The sequence below is a fragment of the Thamnophis elegans genome, chromosome 3 (assembly GCF_009769535.1).
Source record: "Thamnophis elegans isolate rThaEle1 chromosome 3, rThaEle1.pri, whole genome shotgun sequence".
Taxonomy (NCBI): Eukaryota; Metazoa; Chordata; class Lepidosauria; order Squamata; family Colubridae; genus Thamnophis; species Thamnophis elegans.
Window position 1 is genome coordinate 102,305,110 of NC_045543.1, and position 22,022 is coordinate 102,327,131.

Consider the following 22,022-nt stretch of genomic DNA (forward strand, 5'->3'; position numbering starts at 1 on the left):
AAATCCCTTTTTTAGTGCTCCATATAAGAGAAAGTATAAGAGAACAAAATGCTTTGCATTTTGGCTGATCTCCAACTATACAGAAGGGGCAAACTGACAAATTTCATGTTCATTTTGTTTAGAATGCTGATAAAATGCTAGGATTTAGGGACCTGAATGTCAGGAGGAGTATATGACGCAAGTGGAAAAATCGAAGCGTAATGCTTCTAAAATCAGCAAGCCTAGTATTGCAGAACGCTTCACTGTTCTGCAACCAACTTTGGGATTTCACACTGCAGAACTCTGAAGCTGTTTCTGTCTGACAGAATCTTTTTTTTGAGGATATACTCTTAAAATCAACAAAACTGCCAATATATATGAGATTGCTTTTGCAACAGTGAATTGATAGGAACAACATTATGCCATCACACAAATATTAATCCTTTAAGTTATGACAGACCTCGTGGAGTACAAGTAGTGTAATCTTTAAGGAGAAAAATAAATTGGAAAAAGATTAATTGCTGCAACAGGATATTTATTATTAAAATGTACACATCACACATCTGTCACATTGTATGGAGTCTTAAGTAGTATTAATAGAGATAAAGGGTAGACATCCCCACCCTTTTTTGCCTTCCAAGGGGGTTGAAGAGTCTCTTAAATATGAATGAAAAATAGGAATGGAATCTTTTACATTGTTCCCAAAAAATGTTAGAGTTCCATTATGTTCCTTTTACTTCTTCTCTTTAGGATTCAGGGTATCATTTACATCTTGTAAATGGATAATGTTTGGTTCAGGGATACTGATAAGACAGTGTTGTAATGGCTTTACAGAAACATTTAATTCTAAAGCAGTAGAAGCAAGCACTTCACAAACAATATGCTCCAGTATAAAGAACACAGCCCAAGGTAAAACACAGCCCAAGGTAAAATTAATACCTTCCCAAACCACCCTCCCCAATTTTCAAATTTTTAATATTTTTCATTATATTGACTGAAAATTATAAACAAAACAAAACAATAAAGCACTATCACAAAGAATCTGGTCAGAGTCTTAATCAAGATAAGCCCACTAAACATAAGAGGGCAGCCTTGTCACAATGTGTTCTTACAGCAGAGTAAGTGACTGATAAAATTTGTGGCAAGATATTTTCTAGAAATAAATACAATATAATGGCCTAAAAATTCTTCATAAGATTCATTGATTATTCTAAGTTATCACCACTGCATCCTTTAAAAACTCTTTTAATATCACTTAACAACCTATTAGTGTTATAGTGATTGTAGGTAGATAAGGACATAGATAACAAAATATAATAAAATCCAGCCATGTCAGTGAAATATACTGAGGTAAATAAAATAATGCTTCACTGCATTTATTAACACTAAGGTTACAAACCAAAACTGATATTTAAAATTAGATAAGAAAAGTAAACATTAATTTTAAGTGAATTTTAACATTTTATACTCAGTATATTCACCCACAAAATAAATTGTACTGTACAATCTAATACTCTAAAGTATAAATGTTATAATTGCTAATTTATTCATATAGGACTAAAGATTGATAGAACAAATATGGAGGTGCTTACTTAGGTAGATCAGAAGTTGTTTGCACATATTTATAACTTTCTGTAACTTATTAAGCACAAGATTTTTCTTATTTTAGATAAGTAAATTAATGTAAGATTCCTCAAACTGACTTGGAATATGCAACAACAAAGAAAATTTTTCTTCAAGTATCATTATAGAAAGTAAAGTGTAATAGTACATGGGAGACAGGTTGATTCAACTGAAACATCAACACAAGGACAAGTTCAACCAGGTATGGAAACCAGCAATTAAATCTCTTATTTAAAAATAGAAAGTAAGCTATTCAATCCCAATAGAAAGGAAGGTATTCAATCAACAATCCGCATTTTGTTGAAATGTGGGTCCCATCAGCTGCTTTCTACCCAGAGTAGTTAGATTGTATTTGGATAAATGCTAGGAGAAGGCTTCTCTCATCTGATATTCAATATCTAGGAGCCTAGATATCTGTTCTCTGATAACTCTCTTTAGACTAAATAAATTTGAGAATGGAGACATATTACAATGCTTGTAGTATGTCTCACTTGAAAAAATAGCACTCTGATATCTATTCTTGATCTTTGGAGAGAAATCTATATAGATGATTTTTGCTTCTTTGTCAGATATTAAGACAATAATGGTTAATCTTTTCGGCACCAAGTGCCGAAAAGGGAGCACTTCATATGCATGCCTGGACTGCAGCCAGGAAAAGGAGATGCATGTGCGCTGGCCAGAAAGTCTTCAGTCACTGCCGCATAAGCACACGCGCCGATCAGTTGGCCTGGCATCCATGCTCATGCCGGAAAATGGAAGATCAGCTCTTCCGGTTTCTGGCACTGCCGCATACGCAACGGCCAGCTGATCATTGCATGCGCATGCACACCAGAAACCCGGAAGAGGAGCAGGTGACACTGCGTGTGCCAGGCAACATGGCTCCGCATGCTGCTTTGGGCACGCATGCCATAGGCTCGCCATCACAGTACTAAGACCTATTAAGGAAAGATGTCTAATGATAAGATAAAATCATCTGTCTTAACAGAAAAAAAAATGTCCCTAAACTTTAGGTCATAAAATGTTTAAATAATCAGTAAAAGGTAAGGTAAAGGAGTCCTTGTGGATTTTACTCTGCTAGTCATAGCTGACTTTACGTGGTGGTACCCATCTCCATTTCAAGGTCATTTAAGCAGCGCTATCCAAAAACGTTTCTGTGGTCATGTGACCAGCATGACAACACACTGTAGAGTGGAAACATGGAGTGCTGTTACCTCCCCATCAAAGTGGTACCCTTTTATTTATTCACATTTGCATGATTTTGAACTGCTAGGTTGGCAGGAGCAGGGGCAAGTAACACAGAGTTCACCTCATCATGTAGCACTTGAATCTTGAACCTGGGCTGTCAGCTGTCCAGCCAACAAGCTCAGTGTCTTAACCGCTGAGCCACTGCACCAACTAATCAGTAGTTGTATCTTTATGCTTTGTTTTTCATGCCATAGCAATGTGGTATGAATCCTAAAGATTGAAGTTTAAGAATCGGATAGAAAAAGTATATATCTCTCATTACTATTTTTCTTACAGCCAAATATGACTTACAATTTGCAACTTGGCTTTCTAATATAAAATTAGGAATTAATGAAATGGCTTATTTAGATTAAATTCCCCCATCCCCCAAGGTTCCACTGTAGTCAGACCTCCAATTTACATTAGAGAAATAACAATTAGTCCTTGACTTACAACAGATCATTTAGTGACCATTCAAAGTTACAATGGCACTAAAAATAGTGACATAGGACTGTTTTTCATAGTTACAACCTTTGTAGCATTCCTATGATCATGTGTTCAAAATTCAGATACTTGGCAACTGGTTCACACTTATGACCATTGCTGTATCCCAAGGTCATGTGATCCCCTTCTGTCACCCTCCGACAAGCAAAGTCAATGGGGAAGCCAGATTCACTTAACAACCAAGTTACTAACTTATTAACTGCAGTGATTCACTTAACAAATGTGATAATAAAGGTCGTAAAATGGGGCAAAATTCACTTAACAAATGTCTCACTTAACAACAGAAATTTTGGGCTCAAGTGTGATCGTAAGTCAAGAACTACATGTACAACAAGAATTCCAATCATCTTGTGCAATTTAGTCTTTCTATCCTGAAACATTTCCACAGCAGTATATTTCTTTGGTATTTCTACTAAACCAGGACAATAAAATAAATATAAGGACCAGACTAAAAAACTAAATGTATTTAATTTATTTAGAATCAGTTTAAAACAAAATTATGTGACATGTATTTAGTAATTTTCCACTTCTGACACATTACAATTTATAATTCAGCAGGAGCTTTTGAGGGGTCCTTGAGGGCTACACCTAAGAATGGGTAAGAGAGGCACAGATTATGCACTTCTACCCAAGTAAGTTTTTCTTTTGGGAAATGCAACATTTAGTATAGCTCAAACTAAACTAGAATTATTTTCCAAACATATCGCAGCACTATTTGATTTTGATCAGGAGTTTTAAGATACATCTTTATTACTTGCTTGAATTAATACAATTAGTTTTATATTGTTTACCGGGGGCCCTGAAAATGTTTTAAGTACTGAATTTAATTAAGGCTGAATTTCAAAAGAACTGGTCTGGATTTTGTGTTAGGAGCAGCACTTCTATTCATTAATGCAGCCCAACTTTTACAGGTTTCTACATGTTTGGGGAAAGGGGGGGGGGTTATGGCTTTAAGAAGTTTAAGGAAGGATTCTGCCAAAAGGACAGAAGACAACTTAAAAAAAAACCTGTGTCTCCTAGTATATTCTTAGACAAATCCTGTCATTTCTCTTACCACAGATATTGTCAAATTCTTTATCTTACTCTTTGAAACAAACCATAGAGATATTTCAAGTCAGGTCAATATCCTGAAACGTGTCTCAGAGTAGACACTGCACCATTATCCATAGAACATTTAGCTGAAAAGTATCAATTTGTAATACTGAAGGTAACAGTGGTAATATCTGAATATGAGAAAGGTCAAGCAAGATAAATGATTCTTGCAAGTATTTGTAAAAACTTCAATAGATGATGATGCATATATTCATCTTATTAGAGGCAATAATTAACAGCCAACTGTCTTGAAAGGGAAACAGCAAGTCAGAGTAGTTAAGATAACATTCTGTGAATGGTGCAGAAGAATAAAGTTTGCTGAAGGAAACATTCTAATTGTAATATAATAAAGATATCCTCAAGCAGACTTGACTCCTGTGGACTGCTTCCATGCAGTTTTCTTGGTAACATTACAAAAAACGTTTGCCATTGCCTTCTTCTAGGGTTGTTTTGTATTTTTTTTTAAAAAAATTATTCTTATTTAACAGTCTACCCTACAGCCCTGGAATCTCTAGTGGTCTCCCACCAAGTACTTAGGGTCTTATAAAATCTCTTTTAAATCTCCCAGAATAGATTACCTCTATTAAAGCAACTCAGGGCACTGAATGCAAGTAGCTTGACACAATGTGAATCTCCATGGTCTTACAGATAACTTCAAATTCCATCATTAGTTAAGTGAAACCAGCATGCTAACTATCACACATCTGGGACAAAACTCAGCCAGACTGCATTCTGCTAGCTATGAAAATGTAAAGTCAAAGCAGTGACCTGCATGGATGATGATCAATGTCAGAGAAACTATGAGAAAAATGACATCTCTTTTCAAAAAATGAAAATGCTGCTCAAATAGTAGCTAAAAAAAGAGACAATCTAGCACTAAAGAATTACAATAAATGATGCAAACATGCACTCTGTGAGGCACAGCTGTAAAGATATTGAAACTAACAATGACTTTACAAATGAGGAGCGTTTGGACTACTGAATAACAAAGGAAGAATGAGTTTGCAAATAGATTGTAAAAAGTATTTGATATGCATTGAGAAAGACCCTGCTTAACTTCCTATTTTAGTCTGAACCAAGTACTCTCTCTTTCAGATCGAACCTCACATGGCTGCGTTGTTATTTTTTGGGGTGGGGTTGGGGGTTGGAGATAAGTAGGAGAGACATTCCATTTTGCCTTGAGTTAGTACTAATTGTGTGTGTATATCCAACCCCCTGTTCAAGCAGGAGACCCTGCAAACCTATGGCATGTGTGATGGCAAACCTATGGCATGTGTGCCAGAGGTGGCATGTAGTGCCTCTCTGATGGCATGGGAACCGTCACTCTAATTTAGCTGTGCTGTGCATGTGCACTTGCCTCCCACTGGCCAGCTGGTCTTCAGGTCTCTGCCATGCATGCGCAACGGTGGGGCATGGGGGCCATGTGTGCATATGTGGAAATGGGGTGTTTATAGGGGGCCACGTATGTTTGGGGGTGCGTGTGCACACGGGGGCAGAGTATGCGGGTGTGGGGAATGCATGCTCAGGGATGGGGCACAAGCAGGGAGAGGGTGCATGCATAGGGGCCACATGCACATTGCATTTTAGGGGTTCGGGTGCGCCCGTGCAGTTTGGGCACTTGGTCCTGAAAAGGTTAGCTATCACTGCCCTATACCATTTCAAACAGATGGCTATACAGTTTTTTTTACTAAAAAACCTCCAGTGATGAAGCACCTATGACTTCTAAAGACAAGTTGTTCCACTGGTTAATTGTCCTCACTGTTAGGAAGTTTCTCCTTAATTCCAGGTTGCTTTTCTCCTTGATTAATTTTCACCCATTGTTTTATTGTCTTGGTGCTTTGGAAAATAAGTTGGCTCCTCAAATAATGGAATATTGCTATCATGTCACTCCTACTCATTCCTACTCTTTAACTATTCCTACTCTAGACTGGCCGTACCTAATTTCTACCAACCATTCTTCATGTTTTTGTCTTCAAGCCCTCAATCATCTTAGTTGTTCTTCTTTGCACTTTCTCCAAAATCTCAGCATTTTTTTTGTAATGTGGTGATCAAAACTGGATGCAGTGTTCCAGGTGTGGTCTCACTAAGGATGTATAAAGCGGTACTAATACTTCACATGATTTTGATTCTATGCCTCTGTTTATACAACCAAGGATTGTGTTAGCTTTTCTGGCTGCTGCTGCTGCACATTGCTGACTCATAAATGTAAACAATATTGTACATTTAGTAGAGAAAGTAGCGTTGTGAAAGCAGTTTTTCTTTCTCTAAAAATAGTACAGTCAGATGTCAGCAAATGAAGTTTAAAGGGTTAATAAGCAGTTTTCCACTCAGAATTTATTTCAGTTCAGCAGTATATGGTAGTTGGATGTGTATAAAAAGGAAATACATTCTTGGAGTTTAAGACTTAGCCCATTTTCCATTAAATTAATTCCCAAACAGTAGTAACAAGAGGTACAATACTTCTCAATATCAGATGCTAGGAAATATAAGTGGAGGATGCTGTAACTGTGACTTTCCATTGGCATCTATTTAGCCATAAAATGCTGGATGATTTTATACACTGTAGGGCTCTTAAGTTTTAAAGTTAAGGCATTGTTCAAACTTTGGGTAGTTCATTGTAAAGAAAGGCTCTCCATATGGAAAATAATACATAGAAGAAGCAAACTGGATGGAATGAAAACTGTTATGTTCCTGAGAACTATACAAAAAAAAATTCAAAAGGTTTAGGAGAAAAGGTACAAATTACTACAATACTTTGAAGCCTTATACAGGTGAAACTTTAAAAATTAGAATATCGTGCAAAATTTCATTTATTTCAGTAATGCAACTTAAAAGGTGAAACTAATATATCATTACATGCAAAGTTTGTTCGGAGGTTCTAGCAGGGGAGCGCAGCTATCGTATACCCTTGACCGAAGATCGGTACACTCCTTCTATCTGGGATGGCCATCCTCTTCCACCGAGTGTGCAGCTTTGGGAGGGATGTACATGGAGTGGTGAGGGAGGAAGGGGACACCCGCCTAGCCAGCCAGATCAGCCGAATCAACCCTGGCGATCAATGGGGTGACAGATTCGCAGCCAGATCGCTCTCACATCCATACATGCAAAGCAAGATAGTTCAAGCTGTGATTTGTAATAATTGTGATGATTATGGCTTACAGCTCATGAAAATCCCAAATCCACAATCTCAGAAAATTAGAATATTACACACAATCAATAAAACAACGATTGTACATAGAACAATATCAGACCTCTGAAAAGTACAAGCACACATATGTACTCAGTACTTGGTTTGGGCCCCTTTTGCAGCAATTACTGCCTCAATGCAGCATGGCATGGAAGCTATCAGCCTGTGGCACTGCTGAGATGTTATGGAAGACCAGGATGCTTCAATAGCGGCCTTCAGCTCTTTTGCATTGTTGGGTCTCATGTCTCTCATCTTTCTCTTGGCAATGCCCCATAGATTCTCTATGGGGCTCAGGTCAGGCGAGTTTGCTGACCAATCAAGCACAGTAATCCCATGGTCATTGAACCAGGTTTTGGTGCTTTTGGCAGTGTGGGCAGGTGCCAGGTCCTGCTGGAAAATGAAGTTAGCATCCCCATAAAGCTCGTCTGCGGAAGGAAGCATGAAGTGCTCCAAAATCTCCTGGTAAACAGCTGCGTTCACCCTGGATTTAATGAAGCACAGCAGACCAACACCAGCAGATGACATGGCTCCCCAAATCAACACAGACTGTGGAAGCTTCACACTGAACTTCAAGCCTCTCCATTCTTCCTCCATACTCTGGGTCCTTGGTTTCCAAATGAGATGCAAAAGTTGCTCTCATCAGAAAAGAGGACTTTGGACCACTGAGCAACAGACAAGGTCTGTTTTTCTTTAGCCCAGGTAAGACGCTTCTGATGTTGTTTGTTGTTCAGGAGCGGCTTGACAACAGGAATACGACATTTGAAGTCCATGTCCAGGATCCATCTGTATGTGGTGGCTCTTGATGCACTGACTTCAGCCTCAGTTCACTCCTTGTGAAAGTCCCCAACATTTTTGAATGGCTTTTCCTGACAATCCTCTCCAGACTGCGGTCATCCCTGCTGCTTGTGCACCTTTTTCTTCCACACTTTCCCCTTCCACATAACTTTCTATTAATGTGCTTTGATACAGCACTTTGGGAACATCCAACTTCTTTTGCAATTACCTTTTGAGGCTTTCCCTCCTTATGGAGGTGTCAATGATGGTTTTCTGCACAACTGTCAGATCAGCAGTCTTTCCCATGATTGTGATTCCTACTGAACTAGACTGAGATCCATTTAAAGGCTCAGGAACCCTTTGCAGGTGTTATGGCTTAATTAGCTGATTAGAGTGGGACACTTTGAGCCTAGAATATTGCACTTTTTCACAATATTCTAATTTTCTGAGATTGTGGATTTGGGTTTTCATGAGCTGTAAGCCATAATCATCACAATTATGACAAATCACAGCTTGAACTATCTTGCTTTGCATGTAATGAATCTATCTCATATATTAGTTTCACCTTGTAAGTTACATTACTGAAATAAATGAATTTTTGCATGATATTCTAATTTTTCGAGTTTCACCTGTATACTGTAGCTTAGGAAGAAACATTAGCTTAGGAAGAAAGAGTTTGGTTGAAGAGATACAGGCCTTTTCTGTTAGGTTAACACCCTCTGCCCTTTCTCTATTTCATATTAATAGTTATTGTGGATCGTCTGCTCATAATCTATTGTGCATTTAGGCTCTGTTTTTCTCTCTAACAAAGGTTCTGGTTTATAATTCCATTTCTTTCCTTAACAAATGGTTAACAAACATAGTTTTGTTCATATACAGTATATAGTGGAAGCGCTCCCTGCCCACTACAGTTTTTATGAAACTCAAACACCGAAAAGGAAAATCTGCTTGTGTTGACAATAATTAAAAAAAATATTTTTTAAAGAACTGTAGATGAAAAAATATTAAAGAGCCACAGACACCAAGAGGAGAGATGATCAATGCAACACTTTTTCATATTTACCTGGAGTGTAAGCAACTGCAAAAACTTCTCTTCCAAATGATGGATGTTTAATCTCTCTCACAAATTTGCCTGTTTCTGGCTTAAAACATTGAATCCGACCATTCTCTCTATCTGCTGCACATAACTGACCAAAGTCAGATGCAAGAGTTAAACTGTGAGGGATGCTGAACTGGCCCGGTTTAGCATGGCCTACAGAAGTCTCTGAAAGAAGAGATATCCATTTTAAATATGACAAAACTAAAGCCATTATTAATAGTTACATTTGAAGAAAAACGAAGTGAAGAAAACATGTGAATTTCTTCAACCACTGCAACTTTAAGTTTCTGAACAGATATAATTAAGCATCTTTTCCCCTTGTTTTGGGGTTAGTGACTGAATTTAACAAAAAGCTGTATGAAAAAGAATTAAAATATCTGTATCTTGAAAAAAAATCCAAATATATAAATAATTAAAATAGGGTTTAATACTTTCCCACCATACACAGAATTTTTACTGATAAATCCTATTTCTAGGGTTGCATATTCTCAGAATGTAGGTGATATCTCAACAATGGAACTTCTCACCCATTTAAATTATCAATGGTAATTTAAGTTCCTTATAAAACAAGAATGCGTTAATATTAGAAATATATTATAAAATACATAACAGTCTATTCTCTGAAAATCTTAAACCAGTATTTATAAGCCTTAGCAACTTTAAGATGTGTGGACTTCAACTCTTCAAATTGGCTAGAAATTTGGGGAGTTGAAGTCTGCATATCTAAGTTGCTATAGTAGAGAAACACTGCTTTATAACACAGATCCTTGATTTCAATCAGACTTAGAGGCAAAATCTGAATTTTATCTTGTACATACATTGTTATAGCCATTCTCCAAGGGAAAAAAAAAAGAATTGACTTTCTAGCCTATACCTTCTCCCCACTGCATGACAAATATTCCATTTGGAGAGAACTGAACAATACGACTATTGCAGTAGCCGTCGGACACATAAATATTCCCAGTTGCTGGATCCACTGCCACATCAGTGGGTTGGCAGAAATGGTAGTTGTCGCTTCCAGGTTGCAAAGCCCTCCCTAAAGTCAGCAAAGGAGATTCCGCACCATTTGATGCCAGTTTGAACACCTAACAACGTAAAAGAATAAAGAGCTTCAGTTAAGTGAGACTAATACAAAAATGCTGTAGCTTACAGGAAGATCAAACATTTGACCTGGAGAATATATCTTTCTTTAGAGAACAGCTGTATGGGCATTAATATTCATAAGATCATTACACAAATCCATTGTAAGAGCTGGATTCAGTGTTTTGGTTTTTATTTTGTATAAAAGTCAACCCATGGGTTGTTTTACCCAAACAGTAAAATAATGACAAATATTTTCCTCAAACCACACTAGACTAAAACAAATATTATACCCAAAGTGTTAGTTAGAGGCAGACAGACAGTAGTTTTCTTGCTAATATAGAAACTATTTCTACATACCTGGTGAAGAGCTACATCTGTTACCCAGTAGTTGCCATTATTATCTATACTCAGGCCATGAGGTAAATAAAACCTGAGAATAAACGAAAGTAATATTAATGAGGGAAAAAGCAGCATTAAAAACAACTGGTTTTGTTTAGTTGTTTAGTTCAGTTGTTTAGCTGTTCCAAGAGATAGAACTAGGGTTATCTTATTTTGACAGAAATAGTACAGCTACCAAAATTAGCTGCCCTTTTCTTTTTTTCACTTAGTTTACCTGTCTTTAGTATTGTACCTGTGACAGATGTGAAAGTCACATCCACACATCAAGGTCCAATTAAACCGATCAATTAAACCTATTTATTGCTAATTGTGCTTATGCACAGGAATCCTTTCAGCTAACAGTTAGCACTTGATTAGATTTAGATAAGGATCAGCAGAATTCAAGTGGGGATGGATTTAATTTGCTTGTTTGTAGCTACATAGAGATTCTAGGCTGATCTCACTTTTAACTCCGCCCCCAGGTTCTGCCACTCCTTCTCCTACAACTTGTCATTTGTTCAGAATGGCATAGGATCTCCTGCTTCAGCAGGGAATTAGTCTAGATGATATCCAAGGTCTCTTCCTTCTCTCTTATTCTGTATTCTGTAATTTGCAAGTAATTGATTTCATTTAGTGTCAATGCTACAATGACTATACTTCAAAACTGATAATCAGATAAAGATCACTAGGAAAGGAAGCATTCCATCCAAGTTACATTAGAGTCAAGCACAGATACTTTCTTTCCATACTATTAATGTGTGAAAAGAAACAGCCAAAATATCAGGGAATTGTATAATCCATATTACTGAAACTAACCTAGTAAACTCCCAACTGGAATTGACCAGTCCTGTTCCTAAACTCCGCAACTGGTCTAGAAGCATATTATGTTTGACAATATCGAACTGTTGAATTATATCATAAACACTAATTTATGGACAAAAAATATCATTCCGTTTATCCGAAAAATTTTCTTCCCCTAATTCCATCAATATATTAGATTAATCTAATATATTGATGGAATTAGGGGAAGAAAATTTTTGAGAATATGTAAAAGAAGGAGGAAATTTTTCTATGTAAACTAACTGATGGAAATCATTCTCCTCTTGAATAAAGATTTTGTTTGAACCTTTTAATTTGGGTTATTAGAGATACAGGAAACAAATGATTTAAGGAAGTATAATCTTCTGCAGATCTTCAGCTTGCAAAAGCATTGGTTTAATTGTTTTATGAAAATATGCAAAGAGTATGCAAAGAAATCCCAGCCTCAACTATTTCCCAATATATCTGTATTCCTTCAAGAGTTGACAAACAATGTTCCCTGGATAATAAAAGCATGTTCAGCAAAACATGTGTCCAGATTTCATTGAAACTGAAAGTCCTGATAAGATAGGATTCTTGATCATGGGGTAGTCTTGTAAATGTATTCATCTGACAATTCCCTAATGAATCTTAACTGACAGTGGAGAAAGGTTTGCAAAGATGATGGCATGGAATTATATTCAATGTTATTTGCAGGAATGATTTCACTAAAGCCTACTTTGAACCCTGATGCATGCAGACTGAAAAGTTACCAAAACCTAGGAGAGTACATTGCATGTAAACAAAAGACATTCTTGTCACAATTTTTATCTCAAAAATTCTATTCAGATTTGATGTGACAAATAATGTCACTCAAGCGTAAGAACGTTTTAGAATTGCATAACTCTTTACAGGATGCATGAAACAAAATACATATCTAGAGGAAATACAGAATAGAAACAATGCCTACTTTGCTTACTAGAGTGATCCAGGGTAAAGGATCACACCTATTTCATTTCTAGAAGGAACATGTGATACATGGGAGAAAAGAGATTTTTGCAACACATTGAAGCAATAAAACAGAATACATGATGACTTTCAATACCATCCCACAGTACTTAATTGAGTGATAGAAGTACATCCACCTCACATAATATTTATAGCCAGGTCAAGTATAAGCAGACATTTGGCAAGCCTTCTGTGTTTTTTCTCCAAGATAGATATAGCTAGAGAAAGATAGATAGATAGATAGATAGATAGATAGATAGATAGATAGATACTGTAGACCAGTGGTCCCCAACCCCCGGTCCGCGGACCGGTGCCGGGCCGTGGAGTACCTGGCACCGGGCCGCACAGCGGCCGGGGGCCATGATCGCTGCAGCGCAAAGGCTCCTGGGCCGTCGCGAACAACGCCCTCCCACCCCTGCGCGCACTCAGCGGGCCACGGTAAAATTATCACAGGCTGACTGGTCCGCGGCGATAAAAAGGTTGGGGACCACTGCTGTAGACAGACAGAGAGACAGACAGACAGACTGACTGACTATATATTTTTTATTTTTTATTGGAGTACTATTCATATGGATCAGTAAACAGTTAGTGGATGCAAAAATAAGAATTGTTCCCAAAGATACTAGCCAAATTGAAGAAATTTTAGCACAAAAACAGATTAGTATACACAAAATAAAGCAGAATTAAACATTTCAAACCGATCAAACATAAAGAATACGTCAAAAGTTGTATGTTGTTCTTTTTTTTTAAAAAAGAGCTTACATATTTCTTCCTGTGGAATGAAGAATTGTTGAAGTACTAGCCTCTATTACAAGAATGGTATTTTCTTTAATTGGTCCAAGTCCTTTTTGTTGATAAACATAGCTACTGTTGAATGAACTAAAGTAAAAAAAAAAGAAATATATATTAATGTACAACTGCCTTCTCAAATGTAGATTTGCTGGACCACATTTTAGTTAACATGAATTAGAATTCTGTCCTGGAATATTAACATCTGGTCTTTTGCTGTGTCTCCAGTAAAAAAGATATTTTGTGACTGGCTACATTCAACATAGCGTTCATTTTGGAAATATCCAAGTAAATACGGCAGGAAATCTGTGAGCATACTGTAGTACATTGTAATAATTTAAAGTATGCCTATCAGTTCCAAAGACCAAATACCCCATAAGATCTCAATCGACCTCACAATCCCTCAGGGTTTTAATGTTTTTCTCTATCTGCTTCTTTTAAACCGTGAACATTTTAAGTACTTTAGATTCTATTAAAACTTTTTTCCTAGCTCAGACTCTTTCTTTAATAACTATTACTCATTCAGACAGAGTTTTTTTTAAAGAGTCCTTGATACTCTTGGCTTGACTGATTGCTTGCAGACATTTCATTACCCAACTAGGTAACACTACTGGTGCCTGACAATAGCTAGAAAGCTAGGAAGATAGCTTTCTATAGTTGACATTCAGTGTCTGCTTTTTTCAGGAACTCTCCATGTTTCATCCTGTAAATCTTTCTATTAACAACATATATGTCTTCCTGCATTAAAAATCTATACCATCCCCTTCTCACTGATGTGACTCAGAGCTTAAATTTTAAAATTATACACTTGAACTTTGTATTACAATACTGTCAGCATAACCCTCACCTTTATGGAAACAGTTGTCTAGTAACAACCTCCTTTGAAGGCTTTTTTGTGACTTTTCAAATATTATATCAGATATAACAAAAAGTCACGAAAAAGCCTTCTTACTAGACACTAGATGCATACATAAACACACTTACAGAAAGAAAATATGAATCTTAAAGCTGTATATTCTTTCTTCCCTCTTCTTCTAGTTTCTACATCAAAGTAATACCTGATTTTAAATGCACTGTAGACACAATAAGATAACCTTTAAGTATTTCAATCTATTTTAAGCTAGAGTTAAAGTATTTTGAAAATTCTACTAGGATCATTCTGAGTTATATACTTGATATAACACACTCATGCCATTATCCCCAGAGAAATTCTTAACTATATGTGGCTATATTTCCCTATAATTGCAAATGGTCTTTTGATATAAGCATTAGGCATTCACTGCACTACAGCATTATGGGCATAGTATTATTCTTTCTCATATATTTATAACTAAAATGTTAGAATGCAACACAAAATACAAACAACTAAAATTACATGTAAAGTAATACTGTAAGAATAAGAAACATATTTCTTACTTTCTCCTTACAGAAACAATCCACAATATAGTAATTAAGAAAAATCCACAGGAGCTGAACAATTACAATTATTTTACATACAATAATTGACTTTTAAGTATATTTTTATTATTACATTAATTAGGTCAACATTCTTATTTATAGAAACCCTTCTGAAGAAATGCTTAAAAGTGACATTAATAAATCCAGGGCACAAATTCCACATTAATTGAAGAGCACCAGATTGGCTTAATTCACCTATGAAGTTGTGCGACTGGATAATTTCAGTTTTATTTTTAAACAATGAATGTTTTCTGGAAAGCCAGGAAAAGGAGCTGGGAGAGAAGAGCAAAGCAGTATAAACTGTTAATATATTGAGAGATAAAAGAAACTTATTAACTTAAGTAACATAGGATTCTATTCCAAGAAAGACTAAATTTAGATTAATAAATTAATAGACTAATTAATTAATAACAGCATATTAAATATATTTTATTTATATGCCAAAAATCTTTATATACAAATATCCATGTTTTTTGAGACGTACTATTAATACACTATCAAGATGGATAATAAGGTTACAAACAAAATTTCCAGACTTGAGGCATGTTCCAAAAACATTTGTTCATCTGTTATTTGGCAGGATACTCTTGAAGTTGCTATCTCATCAGAATAAAGGAAAATGATCAAGCAAAAGCACTCCCAAAGGCAGCAATTTAAAGAACAGATTGCTTTGTAAATGTGATAGTGGCTTCACTTGTTTGGGGCTGAACACTGATATAGACACACAGCACCGGATCGTGATCATAGAACTCTATGGATAATACTAAATGAAGTTGCCTAATATTTTCAAGCAGCTGCTACATTTACTTGTAGGGATTCTCAGCTTTTTATGTTCATGTATTATTAATATATTGCTGCCATTTTGTACTCTGCCTGAAGCACTGATAATCTGTTTGCATCTTTCTTGTTGTATGATGGGGAAGCAATCAACCACAAAGAATGAACTATATTCCTAAGGCTAATAATTGAGTGCCTCTATGACTGATAAAGAACAATTAATAACTGTGCATTAATTTTCTGATTATGTGCATATTTTTAGCCAAGACTGTTAATGAAGGCCAACTCTCAAGGGGGGGAATAAAACTATTCCATATGATAATAAACATTATTTCTCCTATGTTATTGCCTTCTTCTTATTAGTAATTTGCTTATTAAAAAAATTATTTACAAATCTCTGAGGGATTCTCAGTACAGAAATGTACAAGATCTTATTTTCACTTACTACTATTTTAGGCTATGTTGAAAAGATAACTGAGTTATTTCTAATCTCTTGATCTACCTGAAATAAAAATGTCATCCTTGACAAATATTAATATGCTCATGCCATTGAAGAGTCACATGATCATACTACAAGTCAGGCAAATATAAACCAAAATATTTGCTTATTTATTCTGGGCTTTGAGATGTTTGAGATCTACAATAAAGGTATTTTAGAATAAAAATAACGAACAGTCAAGGAATTATAGTGGTTAAAGTGTAAACTAGGGAGAATCAGAATTAAGGTTTGCTCAGTCCTGAAACTCACTTAGTAATTTTGAGCCAGTTACACTTTTCTGAACCAATCAAGCAAACTTATTATTTGGGGACAATATTTGATGGGAGTCTTTGAGTTTTAAGAGGAACATAAATGGAAACCAGAAGGAAAATAAGTACATTGGTAATGAGCATCCATCTATTCTCTTACATTTTATAAATCATTCATTAAAATTATCTATCATGCTTTTTCTACATTTAAGCAGCACTTTGAAACACTGCAACATCATGGTTTAGTGTCTGTTACTACTCGTTTTAGTACATGGATGTAGTCCCAGGTTTAGGATCTACATGGTAGCTTTTGCATTGTGTACGTTTATAGTTTAAACACAAATTTGTAATTTTATTATGCCTAGTGAGTTTACTTTTTAAAGCATAACTTATTTTTGAAAATGTTATAAAATATTTGGAATATGTATTCTCAAGAATGTTCAAACTTTGAGGTTCCTTTTCTCTATTGTCACTATCCATGACTATCATTACTTCCACAGGAACTTGCAACATCTCTCAAATTATGAAAAGCCAAAATTCCATTAAAGAAATTAAGAAATGAGACATGAACATCATACCTTTTTTTCTAGATGTATTCAAATTAACAGCTATTGAATTATGAAACCTGATTATGAAAAAATCTCTTTTTTAATGTATTTCAAATAAAATCACCTGCTTAGGCAGCTGATATAATTTTATCTCACACATACAAAGAGCCAGAAAAGAGTGAGATTTAAGAATAAACACAAAAGCATCAAAGATATATAGAGAAACTTAAGTTTGCTTACTTTGCATCCCACACATGGTCACCTCTGTGAAATATGACTAAATTGTTATTAGAATCAAGGCCCAACCCAGAAACTTGGCCTAGTTTGAGGTTTATGCCTGGCCAGTCAGCTACTTCTTCTATATTTAAACCTGAAAAAAAAATCAGCAAGGATTATATTTATTCTATATACATTATGATAATGTATGTGCTTCTTACAAAACTTGTGCAGATAATTCTTGACTTACAATCATGCATTGAACAATGGATCAGGGTTACAAAGGCATTGGAAAACATAACTTACAACCCATTCTCAAGTTACAATCTCTGCACCACTCCCAAAATCACCTGATCATAATTCAGGCTCATCAACTGGCTTGCATTTACAACCGTTGCAGTGGCTTCTGGTCATGGGATAGCAACTAGATTGCAGCTGGCTTCTGACAAACAAGTCAATGGGGAAGCTGGATTTGCTGAATGACAGTGCGATTCCCTCACAGATCTTGTGATTCACTAATTTTTTTTGTTAAAAATGGACAAAAATTGGGCCCAGTGACATAGCGACTTGCTTTACGACCACAGCAAATTCATGATGCAAATTTGAGTCTCAACTGTGATTATTAAGTTGTACATTTGAATGCAATGTTATAAGGCATATAGTGTAATAATTACAACATAGCTAACCTTATATTTTAAATGATTTCTGGACAACCATAATAGCCTAATATTCAAGTTGGTGAGTGGCCAAATCTCAGCAAACCATAATGTTGTTATATAACTACAATGAATGAACCTGGTCAGTATTTTTTTTATTCTTAAAACACACACACACACACACACAAACACACACACACACACACCAGTCTCAGCATAGATCCCTCAGGCATGTTCCCCAGCAGTTTCCAAAAGTATGGAAACCATATCTTCTTTTAGAAGCGTAATGTAAAATGAACTCATCTCAACCTTCTTACTATATCATCTATGCTGTAAATGTCAATATTTCAATATTCCAATAAGTGAGCTGTCAGTAGCAATATGCCTGTCTACGACAGAGGGAGACAGCAATTGCTCATTCCATCAATTTGGCAGGAACAGCAGCCGCCACAATTTGATGACTCCCCCTCAGACTCATTTCCAAACAAACTGTTATAATAACTGTATAAAAATTATGCTGAATTTTATTCATGTTTCCGTTGTCTTCCTACTCCCACTCTCAAACAAGAGTTTTTTGTTTGAAACCTTGCATACACAGAATGAAAACAATTCCAAATATATTTGTGCAAAAAATGATTTAGTAGAACACTTCCAAATATGCATGTTTTAGTTAGTATTCCCTTGATTGGTTGGTTAATGCCATGTATTTCAGGATTCTGTAATTTTTTTTTTAAGTGATTAAAGTTACGATTCTTAGGAAAACCTTAGCTACAAAAGTAGGAATACAATTTGTTTTCTACTTACAAACCAAAAGAAAAATAAACTTTCAATAAGAATAAAGTACCAAACAGATAATACATTTATGCTAATTTGAAAATAAATTCCAAACATTTAAAGGAAATATATCCAAGTGAATCAGCCCAGGAATGAAATGAAATTTATTATATTTACAAGTAATTTATTTACAATAATTGTTAACCAATGCAATCAAGTGCAACATAATCATAATGCATTATGTTTATGTTGTACTTGATTGCAATGGTTAACAAATGTATGTATATATACATGCATGCATTCATACATACATATACATACATACATACATACAATACATACAAACACATACACAGTATATTCATTCCATGAATGAATGTACTAGATATTAGATATCTGTTCAGTACATACAACTTGGCAGGGATATCTTAAAAGTTATATAAGTAAATTTAATAAATTCTCATTTGCAATTATTAAAATTAATTTAAGTGATAGAAACAATAGGCTAGATTAATAATCATGTCATAACAAGGAAAGAAGGTTGAAAGAAAATATTGTGAATATTTATATAACATAAGATATACCAAACATAAGTTTCAGGTATTGTATGTAATTCCTGATCTTATTTGTGTAACAGCAAAAAAACAAATAAAATCACAAATTACATATCCTCAATATATGAAACTCTGATGTGATATATACATTCACAACACTATTTTCCCCAAATAATTACAATTGCTTTTCAAAAGAACAGAGATGCCCACCCATTCCTTTTTTATAAACTGAGGAAATTCCTTCAGGTAACAAAAGGCAGTGCTGTTTTAAATCAAGAGTACAAAACACATGGCCTCTGAATTATATACATCCAAAATAGGAAGCAGACTATGGCTTCAGCAATTGTAAATAACAGAATAACAGAGTTGGAAGGGACTTTGGAGGTCTCCTAGTCTAACTCTCTGCTCAAGCAGGAGACTTTATATCATTTCAGGCAAATGGCTGTGCAGTCTCTTTTTAAAAGCCTCAAGTAATGGAGCCATCACAATTTTTGAAGATGTCACTCCACTGGTTTATTGTTCTCAATGCCAGGAAATTCTTGTTCTAGGTTGCTTCTCTCCTTGATTGGTTTCTCTCCTTGAGAAAACTAAGTAAATAAATAACTAAGAAAATAAAGCGGAATTATTTGCTCTCTTATTTTTTGCATTTTTGGGGTTTAACTGCAGCTCTTAGTCTTCTGTTGGGAAATGGAAGAAAAATCAATAAAACTTTTCTAATCAGGAAAAAGAGTTGCTGTTTCCTACATTTCCTTTCTCTGATTTACACTATTCAGCATCTTGACTTATTTCCATAGATAAGCTGGCACCAGCAACTTATGCACTAGCTCTGGGCTTCTGGGGAAAACAATATTATATACAGAACAATAATGCTTACACTTTTGGAAAGGTAACATATGAATAGAAATGCAGAAAGTGCAATCACATATTTCATGTAAGCGTGAAATAAACATCTGTAACCAAAAAAATGGAATTTGTCAGATTTAGCTAGCTTTCTCCCTTTTTAACCTTTTTCCTTTTTGTATCAATTCTTTCCCTTTTTTGTTGTTTTGTATTTTATTTTATCTTGATATTTAATTGTTTTAAAAACAAGCTTTAGCTTGCTTTCATTAAAAAAAACATTTTCCCCTTATTTGGTTTTACATTGATATCTCAAAATAGTAAACAATACAGTATTTTTCAATTAGCTGCTCAATTTATAAAGAAATTATCTACAGATGATTAATGAAATAAAATTGTGACAAGATTATACAGTTTAGATGTCTAGGGGAAAAAACATACAAGTCGTTTGGGAAAGAGAAATACAAAATGAACATTATTTTAATAATTCCTGACGACAGTACTGAAAGGAATGCATTTTTCATTTAAACATTTGGTACAAGGAGTGTCAAATGATACATTTTCAAAACTCAGCCCCAAACACATCATTTCACATTTCCTCCTCACATTGCACAGAATGGAGCACAGTACTGGATAGTGAAAGATCAAAAATACTCTGAACCACCTACCTCCTGTCTGTTCTTTTTCCCAGTTCCCTAAACTGGGCTTATTTTGTTGCAAAGCAACACGCCTGTTTTCCGGTGGCCTCAGAGTTGATTCTAATCTGTGAAATTTATGGATTCTGTCTCTGACAAGAATGGTATTAGCTCTTTTGTCATTCTTGGAAAATGCCCTGGCATCAGGCCAGCCAAGATCTTTCTTCTGGACTACATTAGCAATCTCGGCTACAAAATCTGATTCAGCATTTTCTGCAGGGTTATACTTGTGCAGGTGAACCACATCTTCCCTTTCTCCTAGCAGCCTGGAAATGAGGGAATAGAAATCACCTGTGTAGAGAAAGAGAAAGAAAAAGGAGACAGGGAAAGAATGGCAGGCAAGTTAGGCAGGGTGCAAGATGCTGTAGCAAAGCTGACAAAGAACAGATGGAAAAGCAGCAGGAAATGTTTTCTGTAAGTTCAGCAAGTTATTCCTCAAAGCCTACTTGGGTTACTATTGTTATAACTTCATGAATTATTGGCATGAACCAGAGATAGATACAATATTTACATTGTCAAAATAAGGCCATGTGAAAATCCAGACATGGGAAGACTCTCTGGAAGATTGTCAGGAGAGTGAAAGAACATACTTACGTTAAATAAGAGACTTTACAAGGAATATTTGGTGTACGGCTACACTTACCTTTGAAACTTGTTTAAACTGAATTATACCCTGAAATACAATGACCATTTTTTTCCATTCTCCAAAAATTAGATGAAAACAGTTCAAAAGAAACTGTACTTGCTTTCCACTAAATACTAAATAGTGACAAGCCTTAGGGGTATCAAACTGGCATGGACTGGATGTATCACATGCATGCCACATCCATTCTGGCGCTGCAAAGGCAAAAAACACCACGATATGTCATGATATTCACGAAAGATCACGTGATACGACCGAGTTAGACACCAGTGATGTAACTAATCATATCTTTAGTTTGTTTGTGTTTCTCAATTTTGTGGCACTGTGTTTAGCAGATGGTTATTGTTACTATTATTTTACTAATCTGATCTTTCCAATTGATATAAATTATTTTCTATGTAGTTAAGGGATTATCAGTTGAATTCTCAGTGATTACTAATAGTATTCGTACTAATCTGCAGACATGGGGTACCTGCAGAATCCCAAACACATTTTCAGGGTTTTGTTCCTCAATGTTTTTGGTGGAAAACAAAAAATAAATAAACCTTGGAATGCATATATAGTAGAGTATTGCTATTT

At 35.4% G+C, this 22,022-nt stretch overlaps 1 protein-coding gene across 5 annotated transcripts in view; it reads right to left on the reverse strand.

Moving 5' to 3' along the window:
• PAM (peptidylglycine alpha-amidating monooxygenase) overlaps window positions 1-22,022 on the reverse strand; it is a 140,035-nt gene that overhangs the window by 10,579 nt on the left and 107,434 nt on the right. For 4 of the 5 annotated variants that reach the window (XM_032213398.1, XM_032213397.1, XM_032213395.1 and 1 more), the window contains 5 exons: window positions 17,309-17,438; window positions 13,512-13,628; window positions 10,923-10,995; window positions 10,357-10,567; window positions 9,447-9,647 (listed from right to left, as the gene is read on the reverse strand). In XM_032213398.1, the coding sequence (XP_032069289.1) occupies window positions 9,447-9,647; window positions 10,357-10,567; window positions 10,923-10,995; window positions 13,512-13,628; window positions 17,309-17,438 (732 nt within the window). Of the gene's footprint in view, window positions 1-9,446; window positions 9,648-10,356; window positions 10,568-10,922; window positions 10,996-13,511; window positions 13,629-17,308; window positions 17,439-20,773; window positions 21,092-22,022 lie in introns of all 5 variants that reach the window. The other variant, XM_032213399.1, reaches the window with a different exon arrangement.